Source organism: Pagrus major, chromosome 7 (assembly GCF_040436345.1).
Source record: "Pagrus major chromosome 7, Pma_NU_1.0".
Classification (NCBI taxonomy): domain Eukaryota; kingdom Metazoa; phylum Chordata; class Actinopteri; order Spariformes; family Sparidae; genus Pagrus; species Pagrus major.
Window position 1 is genome coordinate 12,168,359 of NC_133221.1, and position 18,620 is coordinate 12,186,978.

The following is an 18,620-nucleotide window of genomic DNA, read 5'->3' on the forward strand; positions in this document are numbered from 1 at the left end:
TGTTAGCATCAGCAGGTGCTACAGCCCGACTGATATATCTGCTGGCCGATACTGTGAGATGACATCGGCCAATCACAGATATATGGGTCGACCGACATGGCTTTTTTTAAAGGGCTGACACCGATATGATTATTAGAAATCAAGGAGACGCGATATTTATTTGCAGTACAATGAAACTATGTGTCAAAAAGTACAGTTTACTCAAGTACTGTTCTTAAGTGCAATTTTCAGTTACTTTACTTGAGTAAATGCCTGCAACGCCCCTCCGGTTTGTTAGAACTGAAGAAGCCTCTTGGATGAGAGATGAAACGTCCTCAAGAAACTGAAACATGTCCAGTATGATACAGCACTAAGAATATCTATGACCTGGATGACGTAGAACCTTCATCAACATCTTTACTTGAGTACTTGATACATTTAGACACTAGTTACTTTCCCCCTATAAACACTGATATAGGCTATTAATTGTGACATGTTAACAATCAGATATTGTTGTGGGTGGGATATGTGTGGAAGGATGTTGCATCCGAGCCAAAGTAGCACATATTAAAATTAGTTAATTTTATCGGCAATCTGACAGAAAAATCACTGACAGCGTTAATCGGAAAATTATTTTGGCCAGGGCCAATAATCGGTTTACCCCTACACAGATATATCGGTATCAGAGTTAAGGGTATCTTATATGCACTAGGATGAAAACTTCATGACATGGTCAATAAAACTACCACTTGTCACTGTACCTGATGCGCAGTGGCATTTAAAGTACCAAAAAAACACACTTGAGTAAAGATATCGTGTTAAAATATTACTTTGGTAGAAGTGAAAGTCACCCATACAAATAGTACTTAAGTAAAAGTCTTAAAGTATCTGATAAGTATGTAAATATCGTATATTATGGGTTGACCGATTATCGGCCTGGCCAATTATCAGATCCAATATTCAAAATTTTCCTGATTTGCTGATTCAGTGTTTTCTTTAATCTGATTGTATCTGAATATGTTGATTTAAAAAACATTTGGCTCTGATGCAATCAGAAAAGTATGTTCCAAAACAGCTCAGTGACTGCACTGATTGCCTATTAGCAGAGTAAACCAACTCAGCTGGGAATCCTGGCCTGTGGCATCTTTATTTAACACAAGATAACACCTGTTACACTTGCTTGGGGTAATTTATAATTATTAAAGTCCCCAGTGAAGATGACTTTTTCAGCAAACTGATATCATTTTAGACAATACCGTTAATGTTAAACTTATAAAATATCCTGCCTACATTACATATGTGTTTGTTTGATAACCACATTTAAGATGACATTGCAAAAATTGTGTGAATATCAACCGTTGTATTTATTAGTCAGGTTCGAGAAGATGTAAGTGTTCAATGTTACCAATGTACTACACTTAAGTACAATTTCAAGGAATGTGTACTCAGCACAGGAAGAATAATTCAGATCCTTTACTCAAGTAAAAGTAACAATACAACACTGTGAAAATACTCCACTACAAGTAAAGTCCTGCATTCAATCAGCAAATTTAATTACATAATGAGCTTATAATGAGCTTACCCAGAATTAATATTAACAGGAAGAATAAAACATTAAGAGACAGTGGCAAGGAAACTATTCAGGCCATGAATAATATACATGTTAAAAAGAAAAAATCAAGACTGGTAAAGGAAACTGATTTTAAAATTAAATATGTAATATAGCATCTGAATATCTGAGCAGCCTACGTCTTCAAAAACTCTCGACATGACCCTTTAGGGACTCCGTAGGCTGTGTATGCCCAGCGAAGAAGAAAAGTAACGTTAGAGAAATACTAAAAAATACGTTTGACCTAGAGTTAAAGCTAAAAAATATAGAGGAAGAAAGCCAGAGCTCACTGATAAGTTTCTTTTTCAACTAATTTCTCACTCTTGCAACTCTCACAAACGTATTTTCAGCAGCTACCGGCAGCCATTTTCAGCAAATAGCGAACTTTTGTCACTACTAGCTTAAGTTAGCAAGCGGGTGGAGATAAACAAATGACTATCAAAACACCTGGACGCACAGTGAATATTGGACTTACATTCTTCAGGTGACCAGAAACACCGAGTGACCACAACATGACAATGCTGCTCCGTGTCTGTAAGTATTTAAAATTGGGCAATTGTGTGCTAACACATTCACATAACAACTTTTAAGGGTACTTTTTATGTCATTACTGTCAGCTCGTTTAGGAGCTCTGCCGCCCCTAGTGGACAAGAATGTATAGATTCAGTTTATTTGAGCAGTGAGACTGTAAAAAGTGGAAAAACACAATTTCCTGTCACTCTAAAATGGTCTTATTTAGCCAACTTGTTTGTTAACTAGCAAATGTGACCCCAACTGAAGTGCTGACATTACTGCAGTAATTTAATCCAACATAAACTGGTCAGAAAATAGCGTCAGTGGTTAAGATAACCACCTCTGGTTTCCAATTTCTGCACCTATAAGATGCAGAATACACGTGTAAAATAGAGTTTTTTGTAAGCCTATTGTAATTTTTATTTAATTTATGCTTGCTGTTAAACTGGGCAAAACAAGTCTGAATGTAATTTAACAGTCACAGATATTTAATTCAATACAGAAGTGGGAGACGTACAGCTTTATTTGTGTATTTACTATTACTTTTTTTTACAATGATTGTCGCATTTAAGAAGTATTTCACTGCAGGGAAGATGGCCCTTGCATAAATTGTGTTCGTATCCAGCAGAAAGACAGAGAAAACTGAGGAAAAGGGGCAGGTATTCACTGTACACAGTCGGTAGTAAAAGTTGAAATTCCAAGCCTGAAAAACAGAAAAGAAGACCTGACATAAGACATGGACAAATAAATATCTAGCCATAGACCTTGCTGGCCCTCCTGTTATTTATGATGATTTTTCTTAGCTGTTTGCTTGATCTAGCCTGTCTACCTGTGACTGTGTGAACCATGTAAATGTGAAAAAAAGCCTTCTACAACACCTGCATTGTGATCTATGAGTCTGATTCTGGGTCCAAGCTGAGCCGTTGTTGCCACACAGTTAACTCCATTCATTCAGCCTCACATCAAGTTCATGTCAGCGGATTTATTTTTGTCTGTCTTGAGTTTCAAATTGGAGATGTGGGTGGTGATTCAGAGGTCTGGAACCAGGCTGCCAGTGTGCCATTTTCCTGAGTAACAACCTGTTGCTCCAGCATCTGGGCAGAGTCCTGAATGGTCCAGCCTTCATTGCCCAAACGGCCTCACTGATCTGATACTGTTCATCATTTTCCCTGGGTTGTTGCCTGTCTTGATCTTTTTGCAGGCTCCAAATCCCCACCATCATCCTGGCTCATTGGTGGGTGGACTGACTATGTAGCCCATGATTGTGATGGGGTGGTCCAGCCAAAGGTCAGACCTACACTGCTGACATAAAAGTATAAAATAAACAGCCACACAAACATATTGGAGCAAACTGGAGGTGTCAGCTTAATTTTCTGTATCAACGCAGGATATGCATAGCTGTCCACTAGATGGACACACTTTACAGCCTGCTATTTAGACAGAGAGGACCAAACATTACTGTGAAATCATAAACATTAACTGTAGTGCTAAAAAGCTAAATCTTTATTCTATAGATATATGTACAGCACATGCATAGAGCCCATATTAAACTATGATAAGGCCAGGGACACGCACATACAGTATAGAACAATACCTGTGTGTCAGTTTGTGCTGATATGATTTAAACTGCTTTACTCAGGAAAATGTACCATGTGAGCACAATTTAAACTAAAAATAATAAAGGGGTCAACACCTGATTTTTACGCAGGGCCCTTCTACAATACTAAGTCACAAGATAGTGTAATAAGGCAAAATCATCCATTATTTATTTATATTCAATATAACAGGGGGTTCATCTTAAAGCTCACAATATACTCCTAGTTGTGCTCATCCACTGCAACCTGTTAATTTCTGTTTATTTCACACTCAGTTTTGTAAACACCATGTCTGATTTTGTTTAGACAATGTCAATTAATTGGTAATGCACCTGAATTCACTGGGATTATATAGTTAATATATGGTAAAAGTACAAAAGTATGAAATAACAAAGTAAAGAACAAAAAATCTGCCTTGAAAAATATATAAACAGGCTATTTTATGTGCTGTATTTTACATGTAGTTTTAGCTAAAGTCTGCATTTAAAGTGTACCTTTAGTTACTGCAGCTGTTATACAGACCAAATGTAGTGGAGGTAAACGGTACAATATTAATTATTAAGTAGAAGAATATAGAAAATCTCAAGTATAGAACAGTTACCACAAAATTGTACTTGAGTAAATGTACTTAGTTACTTTCCACTACTGCAAACCTCTTGCTACCAGCTGATTGCATTTACTGCAGGTTTATTAACTCTGTTCAGTTAATAAAAGTTGAAGTGTACGCTGATTTGATTCTCCTCCACATCCTTGTTTTTCCTTGTGAGAGGCATGCTGGTGGTGTTTGACCGGCCCGGCTCGCCGCAGACACGGCTTCACCTCTAGAGGGAGTGCCGAGTTACTAAAAAGTGGGAATGAGAGAGTGGTGTGAGCAACGGCGCGCCTGGACGAAGGAGAGCTGCATCAAAGCACCCAAAGTCAGACTGCAGTATACCGGAACTGAGTGCAATCTGATTTCAAAATAAAAGCAGAGACAAACAGGATCAGTGCAACAAAACAACAGTAGATCCAATAAAAGGAGATGTCCTGCTGTAGCACACAAATGTAAAGATTTCTGAGTGTCAAGTGTAAATTTGCACTCTTTATTACTCTTGTGTTTTTATCTGTCAATAAGTGATAAAGACAATACACTTTATGCTATTATATAAACCAGTCTTGTAAGTAAGACATTAGCTTTTAGCTAGTGGTTTTCCCGTTTCCAGTCTCTGTGCTAAGCTAAGATAACCAACTGGTGGCTGTTGCCTAAATTTTGAATATAAATAAAATGGCAAAGTCTAGCCTTTAGGGCCCTGACACATGTTTATATTTTTTCTGAGACATGTTGGTGAGTTTCTGTGGCCCCAGTTTTTGTGGTTTCCATGATTTCGCCCTTTTAGCATGGTTGGCAAGTGGCTATATCAGTAGCTGGTATGGAGAGTTATTTCGTCTCACGCAGGTGCAAAATGTACAATCTAGTTTGCTGTTGGATGTAGTCTTAGTGGTGCGTTCAAATGCAGCTCATTGGCCGAGACAAAGGTGACGTGAGACGAGGCCACAGTTGGCGTTCGTTGTGTCTAGTTCTCTGATGTTGGTTTGGTGGGTCTGCGTGCTTAGACTTTGGATTTTGATATTTGTGCTAAGCTAAGGCTGCTGACTGTAACCTCATATCTAATGGACAGACGTGTTATAATTGATGTTTTCTTAGAGTGCCAAAGTCACGCCCTTTCTGGTGGACCACCATGGGACCTTATTGCGAAAGAATATCGTACAGTACTGAATGGAGAGCGACAAATTATTTTTTGATCCTGTTTGAACTGTACCATGAATCACACATATGTTTGTCAATTTAAGAATAATTTTCCAAGAGAATAAAGTTGCAGTTTGTCATAAAACTAATGGAAACTAAGACTTTGAATATATGTGATTATAATTTGGAGATTTTCATCTTTTTAAGTCGCAGTTTGTCGTAAAAAAAAGTAAAATACCACCTGGTTTTGTGTGAAACTGCTCAGTGACCTACATAGTCTCACTCAACACACGTCACCAACAACAACATTTCATTTTATTATTTCTGCAGCCTAAGTGACACTTTGAGTACGAGACTAAATCCTACACACTGGACCTTTTAAAGAAAACTGCCAGTTTGGGGGGAGTTTAATTTGAAATTGTGAACCGGAAGTGTGGTGTTTTTTTATTTCCCTCGTCTTGACAGTGGTGCTTGGAGCCGAGAGGGTCAGGGGGAGGAGAGGAAAGGGAGTGGAGCGAGAAGACGACAGGAGGAGATCCACCACAGGGTGACCAATTTAGACGGACCATCCTTGGACAGCTCGGCTACAAATGGTCCTCCACCCTGGCCGCTCCGGCCGACAACCACACCGAGTCGGATCGTCAGCTGCGGTCCTGTCTGGGAACAGAAAGCGAAGATGATCTCGGTGAGTCCGTCTTTCTCACTGTAATTGCTGCTGCACACTGCAGGCCGACATATATAATATATGCTCTCCTGTCACACAAACGTCTCAGACGCTGTTGCATTGAACCGTGGGCGCCTCTGCCACTTCTCTGTCAATACACCATTTCTCCCGGAGTGAATGACATAGCTGGCGACAGTTGCTGTAAGGCCTCCGCTTCACACTGGTGCTGGTGCTGGTGGTGGCAAAGGATACACGGTCAGTACATGTTTCCCACTGGCGGCCAAAAACAACATTTGTGTGTGTGTGTGTGTGTGTGTGTGTGTGTGTGTGTGTGTGTGTGTGTGTGTGTGTGTGTGTGAAAGAGGATGAGCTGCATCACGGTGCGTTAATGTGTCTGATCACAGCTGACAGTCCTGATGGCTGCTAATAGGCTACATTCAGAGGCTGCATCTGATGCTCATAATGATTCACATGAGCCGCAGATCATCCCTGATAACTTCAAACTTCTCCATTTAAAAACCTCATCACTATACCTAGACATGTTGGGCTGGTAAATGATGTGCCTTGGAGCATGATCCACTGCTAGTCCTCCATCCTCTGACTGATGCTGATTATATCTGTTTATTTACCCCCACACTCATGTTTGTCAATACGCCAATCCTGCGAGCTGTCGCTTTGCTGCAGACTGAAGGACATTTGCACGGAAATACATCGCTCACAGAGGCGTGTTTGTGTCTTAACTTGGGCTACTGGACGCAGCGGAATGGTTTTATGGTCCCCGCTATGGTTGTCACATAGGCCATGATGTTATGTAACAAGAAGCCTACGCTGTTTGAATGCGGGCCCTCACACACGGCCTGCCTGCCTGCCTGTGCATGGCATTCATACACCAGCCCGCAAACATATCATCCGCACATGATCCGGAAAGGACAGCAGGAAATGAAAGATATGTGCATTAAACGCGTTGCACACCTTTGATTTCTTCTGATTGCTTGATCTATTTTCGCATCTGTATCATCTGGATGACACCAGGGAGAGAGAGAGAGAGCGAGAAGGAGAGGGAGGGAGGGAGGCAGATGCATGCACAGCCCCGGACCTGTCTAACTGGAACAAGCCCACAATGAATGGCTGTATGCTCGCTGTTATGTGGCTTTAACGCCAGTGTATCGGCTGTCCGGTTGAAAATGTCCCCTAGGAATAGTCAGTCACCCCCGCCTTCCCCTTCCCCTAGTGGTGAGGAAACCGGAGAGTACAGCCAAGCACCATGCAAACACACACACACACACACCAAGCGACTGGCAACACCGCGACGTTTGCAAATGGGTACAAGCTGGTCGACCTTGTGCAGGGGAGTGAGGGACGCAGCCGGGGAGGTGGAGGGGAGGCGGAGGTGTGTGTGTGTGAGTGAGAGAGAGAGAGAGGGGCGGGCTGGTTCTCCTTGAATCTCGTCGATCCGCTGCCAGGGAGGAGGGTTACGGCTTGGACGTGCCAGAGAAAGCGCATGCAGGCGAGATATAGCGAGGAAATGCTATTTTTGCTTCAACAACACAGCAGCACGCCTCTCCGGTGAGAATGCCGGTCGAGGAGGCGGCGGCAGCGGCAGCAGGAGCGGCTGCAGCGGCGGCTGCGGTGCGTTTGCGCGTCTCTCCACACCGTGTGGAGCTCAGGGCGTCTGGAGGCCTGGGAAGATCAGCTGGTAGCAGTTGCTCAGGCATATGTGGACGTTTTGTCATTCACCCACTACTATAATGTTGTTGTAAGAACGCTGTAGGGTTATTGCAGTAATGGTGGAGTTATAAATCCTATAAAATGTGACCAGGTCAGCATAAACATCCAACTGAATTTCAAAGAAAAGACCCCGTTCAGTCCCTAGAAAACGTTAGGGGAATATCTTAGATATGTTTTTGTCCATAGGACTATAACAACAATGTGGCGTCATCACCTGATCTGACTTTTCCTCTCCTGATACGATACCTCATCCTTGTTGTCTCCTGATACTGATTCCCAATCCGACATCTTTGCTCACTATTTCCCAAATTTAACATTAGCATTCTTCAACTCATCGGTGTCATTCTTTCGTAAGGTAACACAGAAGGCAGGCATCGCTGTGGCAATAATATCAGAGTCATAAAATTGACTGATAACAGAAACATGACAAAACTGTATTTTTGTTGGTAGTATATGCAACTGAACAAGGATAAGCTTCTCTCCGTTTTGCCTGCACCCAGAGCCCCTCACTCTTTTACCTGCAGAAATCCGCCAAATGACTTAAAACATGTCCCTATCTGGCAGATTTTAGGGCTGTCGTATAAACTGCAGATTGTACTTCCAAAGAGTATATTCGGATCAATATAGAGAGCCTCCCCTCTCTCGTGGATTGAGAGAGGGGCATGTCACCAAACTGATCAGGCTGTCTAAACTGTGGCAGTGCTGATAAAGTAGAAAAACCAAGATTCTGTTAGTTCACTGCCTGTTTCTCGCCTAAAATGTTTTCAGAAACATATTGTTGTGTACTGTTTAGATTTCATATGGTATTGTTTGTTACTAGCCGGCCGTCTCACTGTTTCCTCTTTCAAAAGAGACTAATTGTACGTTCATGTCGTGTAAGACTGGGAAAATTCACGTTCATTCATTTCTCTGGTCATGTCGCTCTAATTTTCTAAAGTTTTATGTCTCTTCTACTGCACAGACAGTCCAGTTTTATGCAAGGGCCATCTTTCCATCAGTGAAATACTTCTTTAATGTGGATCGGTCACGTTTGGTCAATACCCAGTCCACATAAGGACAGTTTCTACTGCTCGTACATGAATGAGTGAATGCCATACATCCAAATGTGCCCAGCCCTCAATACATATATGTTGGCTAGAGATAACAAGCAATATCCATATGTCATTTTCATTCATTGATGGTACACTTGTACCAAAATCTGACGTCAAACACCTTGTATTTAATCTTGCTACGTTATATGTCATGTGTAACAGACAAGGATATTATAGATTATGATAAAATGGTCATTTTCTGGTGCTCGCAAGTATCTATATATATTTCCGTCAGCAACACCAGACTCATATAATTACATGCATGTCTGTGATGTGTACATATGTCATATAATGCTAAGAGGGAAGTATCGGTGACTTGATTTTCTTGTACTTTCTAAACAACTTCTAGTTCAGTGCTGCAGGGCCGCAGATCCTGACATGCTGTGTGTCCCGTTACTGTCCTGATATTTGTCTTGACAGTGTCCTGTTGTCCAGCGGAGTTTATCTGTATTTATTACCCATCTTTTATCATTGATTGTGATAATAAACAGAGCTCAAAGGAGTTGTTCTTTATCTCCAGTCTAACTGACTCCAAAATGCTGTTTGCTATGTTTATACCAGAGGGTGTGTTTTTGCACGGGGGTCAAATTGAGCCAGTTCTGGTTCACCTTAAAAAACCAAACTATCAAGCTATTTTGAATCCTATCCTCCCCCTCGGCCCCCTCCTCCTCCACAGTTTTGAAAGTAGCTTGTTCCTCTTCTATGAATCTGTCTAAGTTTTTAAACATTGGATAACACTGTGTGTGTCTAGGAAATGAATTTTATTTCCTGTCATATATGGGATGAAGGAGATCTTTGCTAACATGGTATTAAAAGAGCTCAATATGAGTCAGGCCTGTTCATTAGCATCAACGACAGACTCCACATTACTATCATGATCTGATGTGTCTCACCTGATCTACTCACTACTTAAATTTCAGACATGACACTGTCACAGATCAATCTGTGCACTGGCTCTCCTGTTTGTCACTCTACAGTCTGACTGTGTTTGTATTTTTCCTGTAGACCCAGCAGAAGCCGTGGAGATAGGCCTGGCAGCAGAGACTGGTCTTCTCATTAACCTTGGTCTCTGATCACTCGCTCTGGCACAAACATCTGGAGCTTTGCGAAGCGACTGGTGCACCTTTAGACCCAGTCCAGTCCTGTGGCCCTGCAGTGTGGCCTCTACAAAACCCCTCCTCACTTCTTCAAAATTTTGTCCACGTGGATAAATGAGTGAACCGGCTGCAAGGGAAAGGGCTGGGACATGTACCAGAACCCCAACAGGTAAATGAACAACTCCTACAGGTGGATAGAGGAAGAAATGGTCCTCCCACATGGTATCCGAGCTGTAGCTGTTATCTGTCTTTGACCTGTTCCTGTACTAAATGTTCCTCTCTCTGCTCACACAGAATGTCCTGGTTCAGTGGTTTCCTAGTTGCCAGAGTGGACGACCGCAAGACTGCGTGGGGAGAGCGCAATGGCAAGAAGTCCAAACGGAAGGGAGGCTCATCTCTCTGCAACCCGCGTTACATGAGCTGTCTGCGGGACCCAGATGCTATGGAGCCCCCCTCTGGAGCCCCCCTCCATCAGCACCACCGCGGAGGGGTGGCAGGGGCCATGGGAGGCGGGGGCAACTTCGGCGTCCGTTGCGGATGGCAGGAGGACCACTATGGCAAAAGGGGAGGGGCTCCCGGGGAAGGGGTGGGGCTGAAGTCAGTCGACCTGGGCTTTGAGGATGGGGATTTGAAAGGGAGGAAAGGGGGATGTAATGGAGGAAGCGGGGACATGGGCGATGAGGGTCCCAACGGTGCAGCAGGGGTGGTGACGGCTGCAGACTGCTGGCTCAGGGTGGTGCGGGTGTTCCAGTCAAAAAAATTCCAGTCCCGCAAACTGGAGCGCCTATACCAGCGTTACTTCTTTAGGCTGAACCAGAGCTCCTTGACCATGCTCATGGGGGTACTTGTGATCGTGTGCGGCATCATGCTGACCTTCCACTGTGTCCACGCCGCCCCTCACGTGGCCTACTCGTCAGCCCTGTCGGTGGCAATGGCGCTCTTCATGGCTCTAATGGTAGTTTGCAACCGTAATGGCTTCCACCAGGACTACATGTGGATGGTCAGTTACCTGGTGATCGGAGTCTTGGTGTCGGTACAGGTGTTCGGGGTGCTCATGGTGGCACCCAGGAGCGCTTCAGAAGGCATCTGGTGGTCCGTGTTCTTCATCTATATCATCTACACTCTGCTGCCTGTGAGGATGAGAGCGGCGGTGTTGAGTGGAGCAGTGCTGTCCATCATACACGTGGTCACCACCTGGCAGATTAACCAGGAAGACAAGTTCCTCTGGAAACAGGTAAGAGACGCTTGACCTCTAAATGTTTGACTCTTTGCTCCTCATGGTTGACCCGAACTGACACTGATGGTGAACAGGGCGGAAACAATTTTGACAGTTCTACATTCATTTTCTCTTTGTTATCTCATTTCTCAGACAGCACATGGGCATTTTATCCTGCAGTTTTTCTGATTAACTCACAGACTCTTTGTTGGATCCACCTGCACAAATGTGTGTTCTAGGTGAAGCATTGTTCAAGTCCAGATAACTTTATTGAGGATCTGGAGTGACGAGGTCTAGAGCAAACTCTTAGTTGGAGATTTTTAATATGGTGTAGCATCTGTCGTTTCAACACAAAGTATGTCTTTGTGAGAGTAAGAAGAGGCAGTGGCTGTCTATCATAAGTATGTCTAGCGGAAGTCATTTTGCAAATAAACATGATAGAAAACAAGATAGATTCATCTTTCCATCTAGTTTAGTTGTGAAACATCCAGCAGACTCAGAGCAACATTAGCTTTCATTTGTAGTCATGTTTCTGGCCACCTGATGAATATAAATATCAATATTTGTTCTCTTTTAAGCTCTGTTTTTGGTCTCCACCAACTCCTGAGGGAAATATCTGCCTCTTCAGATACAAAACCATTCACTATCTCGCAATGTTGAAGGAGACATATTATTCGTAATTTTATTTTGGGGTACTATTAGAAAAGGTTGACATGCTTTAGTGCTCAAAAAAACACATCAGTTTCCTCATATTTACCTGTTTTAGCACATGTCTTAGGTCCTTCCTCCCGAATACCTAGTCGGCTCCGATTGGTCAGCTCACACACCTGACCCAGGACCGCTAACAACAACAGAGCATATATTCTGCTGATGGGCATTTGTGACCCTATGATGTAGTGTGATGTCACAAAGTCACGGAATTAAAGGTGAGGCTACTGACGAGGCGTTTCAGGAGCAGTGTTTTGTGTGGGAGAGCTGAGTTTCTGTTGGTGAGGACTTTGATCTTTTTAACTCTCAGCGCTCTCTCTGACATGCACAAGAGCCTATATAAAACACTGAAGGAAAGGGGGAAAGAAATGAAAAAGCACAATAGGTCTCCTGGATCCATCCTTTTATCCAGATAGTAAAAATAGTTTTTGTGTAGTCCTGCTGAAATCACCAATCAAACAAACAAATGAACATGTGTGAAAACATAACCTTCATGGCGCAGGTAAAAATTGTTGCATTCCAAAAAATGTTTTAAAGCTACTTTAAGTGTATAATTGTAAAAATTGAGTTAAAGTAGCTGATGAGTAAATAAATACATCAGTAACATGAATGTTGTGATATATATTGATAAGTTACCACTGTAATTTGACTGAATTTGACAGATTGTTGCGTCACTACATGTTTGTGGACATTTAAAATGTCTCCTCTGTCAGGATGTTTATGATGGGGTGGTGTTATACCGTGTGAACTGGCAACAAAGCTGAAGCCGCGTATATTTCTCTGCTGTGTTTTGTCACCATGTCGTATCTGCATATTCACATGTACTTGGGGGCTTGTGGGTCTTGTTGTACAGTGTGTTGTTTGTGCGTCATGCCAAGGACCAAGGGGCTCGCTGAAGGTCAGTGGGCTGAATGAAGCGGCCTGGCTGGACGGCTGTGTGTATGAGTGTACGCCGTTGTGTGACAGTGGGAGAAGACCATGATATAAAGCAGTATCACTCAGGTCTCTGTGCTCTCACACAAGGGACGCTTTGTACTTTTCTCCAAGGGTGGGGTGACGGGGGTGAGGCCGAGGGGGGGGAGGCAACAGTATGGTGTCTGCTTGCTTTCTGTACTGTCATAGCTGTTTTACAACTGTTGTGTCCTTGGGGGAAAGTTATGGAAAACATAATGGAAAGACCATAACATGAAAACAATAGGGGGATATAGGACTTAATTATGACCCACTGATTGTCACTGTAATGTCTCTACCATGGCTGTAAGGTATGCGTTCAGGATTCCTTTCACATGTTCATGGCAGAGTTTGTTCTCAGAAAACAAACCAAATAAGTCTCTTTGTCATCAATGAATTTGTCACAATCCTGTAATTGTTTATCATAAATTACATACAAAAGTACAGGACTAGATTTGGGGTCCGTGGGAACTCAGTAACTGCTGTATGCTCTCTAACATCATGCATGATATACCATAGTGCAATCCATCACAGGCTCCAACATTGTTTGCAGTCGTTTAGTGAATGAATGTCATGAGATAGCTGCTGTTTATTCCTAAGGTCGTCCATGTACTATGTGACACAGTAAAACAGTATCATCAATCACTGCTTCACGCTTGTGTGCAAGTATTTCCTCTTTCTCCAATAACTCATTAACCACACCTGGTTTCTGTTTGTGTTGATGGGCACAGAATCAGATAATGATAAAGATGCAAATGCAGATCCTCTTTTTATTGCTGCAGATTCAAACAGTGAATTGAGAAGGAATCAGAGTGGAGTCAGGCGGTTACTGTACTGGGACAGGAAGTAGATGCTGGATGGGCCTAGTTTCTCTATCATGAGTACAAGTGTGTTGTTTTCTAAAAAAGTATGACAGGCTGATTAATCTCAATTCATGGAGAAAGCGATGTTTGTGTTCGGTCATTGGTGGTTATAAATACCTAATCCCATAACAGTTGTATTTTCCTGTTTATTTCAAAGTCACAGTTCATATACAGTAAGACCAATTATTTTCACTGTTTAGTCTATAGAGTGTCCAAAAAACATGAAAAGTGCTCATCACAATTTCCCGGAGCCCAATGTGATGTTTTTAAATTGCTTCTTTTGTCCAACCAACGGTCCAAAAACCCCAAGACTCTTTATTTGCTACAGCTGCTTAAAGGATATGTTCACCAGAAAATGAAAATTCAGTCATTATCTTCTTACCCATAGGCCAATTGAAAAGTCAAGTGAAGTTTTGTAGTCCACAAAACATTTTTGGAGCTTCATAGCTCCTAAACAACTGAAGTAGATGCGGACTACAAAACATAAAAAACTGCCCAAAAGAATACATAAAATGGATTACAACAAGACTCAATCATTTCAGTTGTTTAGGAGAACGCTGCAATGCTGTTTTGCTGTAAAGCTCCAGAAATGTTCTTTGAAATAAGAACCTTCACCTGACTTTCTATCAGCATGGTGAGTAGATGATGAAGAAAAATTTAATTTTTGGGTGAATTTATCCTTTAACTTCTTCACCCGGCCATCTCAGAAAACACATGGCTGAGGGTCAGGAGTTAATGTAAGTGTTTCTTCACCACTGACACCACTTTGATCACCACTTCTGGTTCGACAGTACTATGAAAACTCAAAACCTGCAAGAGCTGCATTAAGGATTAAAGGGCCTAAAAACAATCTTCCCTTGAGCCTCTACATAAACACACTATTTTAAATCTCGATAACATGGATAAAACATATCAGGGCTCCAGGTTGTGACTGTTTTGGTCACACATTTGCACAAAAAATCTGTTTGCACAAAAAAAGTCTGGTTCCCTTGCATCTGATCAATCTACACTCACAGTCCTGATGAAGCAGATTCTCTTTGTCCTTGTTAAACTTTTAATATATTCATCAGGGTGTTTAATTGCAAACTTCCGTTCTGACTGTTGTTATTAAAGTCATAAATATATTTGTTATTTACAATGAAAAATATTTGATATTTATAACCAGACTGTCAGGGACTTCACATTATCTACCTTTGTGTACTAGCCTTCAGTTAAGTTGTAGTTCAGTGTAGTTACTTTATAATTAAATGTGTTTAATTCTATTCAAAGTATGACAACTTGCTTGAAAAATGAAGACACACACACACACACACACACACACACACACATATTACTGTATAATACCATATTTTTATAAACAGACATTTGTCCTGTTAAAGGTGAAATACTAAATGACATTATTTAGTGATTTACAGTAATTAGTCCACAACACAAAACAAATGTTCCACATTTCAAATAAAATTCTCAACTGAATGCCTCGACATGACATTTACTTATTAACGTGAAAAGAAAGAAAACCACAACATATATTAACAGTAGTAAAAAATAGCTTGTTTAATTTAGCTAAAACAAACAATTATCATAATTTCTTGGCCAAATATGCCGCAATATAATCACAAAAATCTCATTACAACAGTTGAATGTGATTACTGTATGTCTGTGTATGACAGTGAGTATGAGTGATGGCATTATTTTCAGGCTTTTTATCCTGTTTTTACTCTCTGTCGTGGCCAACACAATTTTTCATGTAAGCCCAGAGGAAACTGAGGCTCTCGCAGACATCTTGATGGTGTCTGTTTGCTATATTTGAAGTCTGTCTTGAAATTTATGGCCCTTAATCCCTTCAAACCTTTCAAAACACATGCAGTCCATCTGGTTGTTTCCTAAGCTGTATTGCTCTTGGCGTTGGTCGGTATGTGTGTTTTTACAGCTGCGTACGGTAGAGTCTGTTCTTCACTTTGAGTCTCTTATTGTACACACTCACTCCATAAACCAGAGTACATATATATTTATATATATATATATAGATAACAGTGTATAAACTCATACATATATATATATATATATATATATATATATATATATAGGAGTTTTAACTGCCTTGTAATGCACAGGACTGCTTTCAAAACATCACCAGTAAATCGAAGCTTTAATGTGTAAAAGTGTTTTTTAATCGAGACGTTCTGTTACATGTGAGCTTCACTTTCTCATGTTTTTTGTGGCGCCACGTCTGTGATCCTCCTCAGCTGAAATCAATTAGCCATACAGATATCCCACCCATCAATACACACACACACACACACACACACACACACACACACACACACACACACACACCATCCCATGCTTTGTTATGGTTGTCACCTTCTCTTCTCGTCTCTATTGAATGTTTGTCAGAATTGCTGCTGTTTGTTTTTCTTTTGGAGGCAACATCCCAAAACCATTGTCCTGCCTGTATGTGTGGGTGTCTGTTTGAGTGTGAATACTGACATGTACAGTACGTGCTTCTGTCCAGGATTTAATCAGAAAAATGCACCAAAAAGCACGTTGTATACACGGCATTCCTCTGGTTTGTCAATGAAATGTTTGGATTTTGTTACTGAAACTTCTCATTGTTCTACATTCTTCACCCCGGCTTTATTTGCTTTATGCCCCCCCCCCTCCCCTCGACAATGGCTTTAGCATCGTTGTATGGATGTTGTTGACACAAGTGCTGTGAGAGGTCAAAGACTGGTTCCTAAAAATACCCAGCCTTTGGCGTTTCTGCTAACTGTTGCGTCACATGGAACAGTCTTATCAGAGCCTGCGTCAGAGCAACAGGCAGGTCACTCTAACCCCATTTTCTCTGCATACACATGGGGCTGTGGTTTGTTCACATACCCTGAAACACTACACTGGTATAGAGGCGGATACGCTGTATTCACAGATACTCAACGGTTTATTCATCTTTTTCTGTACGTTAATGAAGCATAATGCATCTTTGACCACAGCAGAGATGGTGGGTTAAGCCCCTAAAAGCCCATTAAAGAGCACAGAGGGTAAATCAAGTGTCTGCGTGGACTCTAGGTCAGGGGACAGTCGATATGTTTCACTAGTCTCCTTGTTGAGCTCCCACTAAGTGTTTAAAGTGTGCTTTTTTTTCAGTAGATAAGATAAGGCAATAGAGTTTAAATAATAAAATGCAGCTCTTGTAATATTGCTCTGAATTTATACGCAAACCCACTATGGTCTCACGTCAAACTTTCCAAATGGCTGTTTACTCAATTTTCTAATTTCCTGGATGTTGGGCAGAGAATAAATGCATGTTAATCAGAGCAGATCTCACGCTGTATCAGCTGTTCACAGTTTCACAGCAGCTCTTGGTGCTGCTGTAATAACCTTGTGTGCATCACACATCAAGATGGAAAGACTCTTATCCCAGTGGAGGAAGTGTCAGCTCGTGACGATCACCTGTGCGAAGCTACAGCTATAGAATAAGACACCCCCTGTATAAGCGAAGGAGGAGGCAGCGAGGCGATGTGATCGGAGGAGAATCCGATATTCTCCCCACGCAGTCCTTCCACAGCCTCCTTTGATAAATAATTTGTGTGTTTAACGCGGCAGCAGCATTTTAACGAGGATACCTGTCACATGTATGCTTTGCTCACGACCAGGATGGGTGCTGACTGATGGGATCCCACACGCACACATACACGTGCGCACACACACGCACACACACACATACACACACCACAGCTTCACTCAAAGGATCCACTGTAGGCTGCAGTGTATCGAAGATTTAAGCATTGATACACCTGAATGTGATATGATCCCTCATTACGTAATTGTTTCTCTGTGTAAATACATTTCACTTGTTTGTAATTGCCTGTATCTACTCGTATGAGGATTAAACAGCACACACACACAAACACACACACACACTCAGCCACACATACCACTGCTGCCAATCAGCCAGTCTGTGGACCAATAAGAGTGCTGGAAAATCAGTTTAGCATCACTTCTGAGAATGATGGGGAATAAACAGCATTGCTAAGTGTCTCCCTCAGTGCTCGTGTTCGGTCGGTCCAGCGGTTGCCATGGAAACAACTACGACTCAAGCTGCCGAGACCCAGTTCAGCTTGCCTGGTGTACAGTGTGGTAACCGTTGCTTCAAGTAAAGGCGAAAAAAAAGGAAAAAAAAGAAGAAGAAGAAAAATCAGGTCAGAATTGATTTCTGCTGTTCACTTCTCCTTCTGAGAATCTGAAAGCTTGACGGGCGGGTGTTGTTGGAGGGGTCCGATCTTTGTAAACACACTGCTGTGTGTGCCGCACGGACAGATTGCTGCTTTGTTTTCCTCCCCCCTGCTGTCGAAATGAGACATACCATAATTAAACATGGCGATGACAGAGAAGAGGTCATATGAGTGGAGGTGGTGGGGAGTCGAGAGGCAGGGATGCACAGGATGTTGTTTGCCCGTTGTCTGATTCAGGGAAGCTTATCTCTGCTCAGCTTGCTATGACTCTGCATGTTTGGGGCCCCAGTAATGTGGAGACAGTCCAGGAAGTGGGTTTTTTTTTCTTGCTTTTTAAGGAAAGCTCGCTGTCTTCAATGATTGACCTTGTATGATTCTGTTATTTATGAGTTTCCTTCCCAGCACAGATAATTGGTTTTATTGCTAATTACAACTCCTTAACATTCCTCTAATATTGACACGACTCCTCTAAGAGGCTTTTTGTTTAATCACAGCAGTTGTCCTTGAACCCGTCTGTCTGCAGAATAGAGAGCCTAGCGTCCTTGCAGGGGTCCCAAGCTTTCTGGGTATCTTGGTATTATTGTGAAAAAGGTTTCTAATTCTCTCAAACTTCCTTTTTTATGCAGATTGTGTTCTTTAAATAAGAAC

The 18,620-nt window shown here is 41.9% G+C and overlaps 1 protein-coding gene across 1 annotated transcript in view; it reads left to right on the forward strand.

Annotated features, from left to right (window-relative positions):
• Positions 1-5,978: 5,978 nt before the first annotated feature.
• LOC140999548 (adenylate cyclase type 6-like) overlaps positions 5,979-18,620 on the forward strand; it is a 37,337-nt gene continuing 24,695 nt past the window's right edge. Inside the window, exons 1-4 of the mRNA XM_073469999.1 lie at positions 5,979-6,107; positions 6,196-6,341; positions 9,911-10,171; positions 10,297-11,236. Of these exons, the coding sequence (XP_073326100.1) occupies positions 10,152-10,171; positions 10,297-11,236 (960 nt within the window). The 5' untranslated portion in view covers positions 5,979-6,107; positions 6,196-6,341; positions 9,911-10,151. The remainder of the gene's footprint in view (positions 6,108-6,195; positions 6,342-9,910; positions 10,172-10,296; positions 11,237-18,620) is intronic.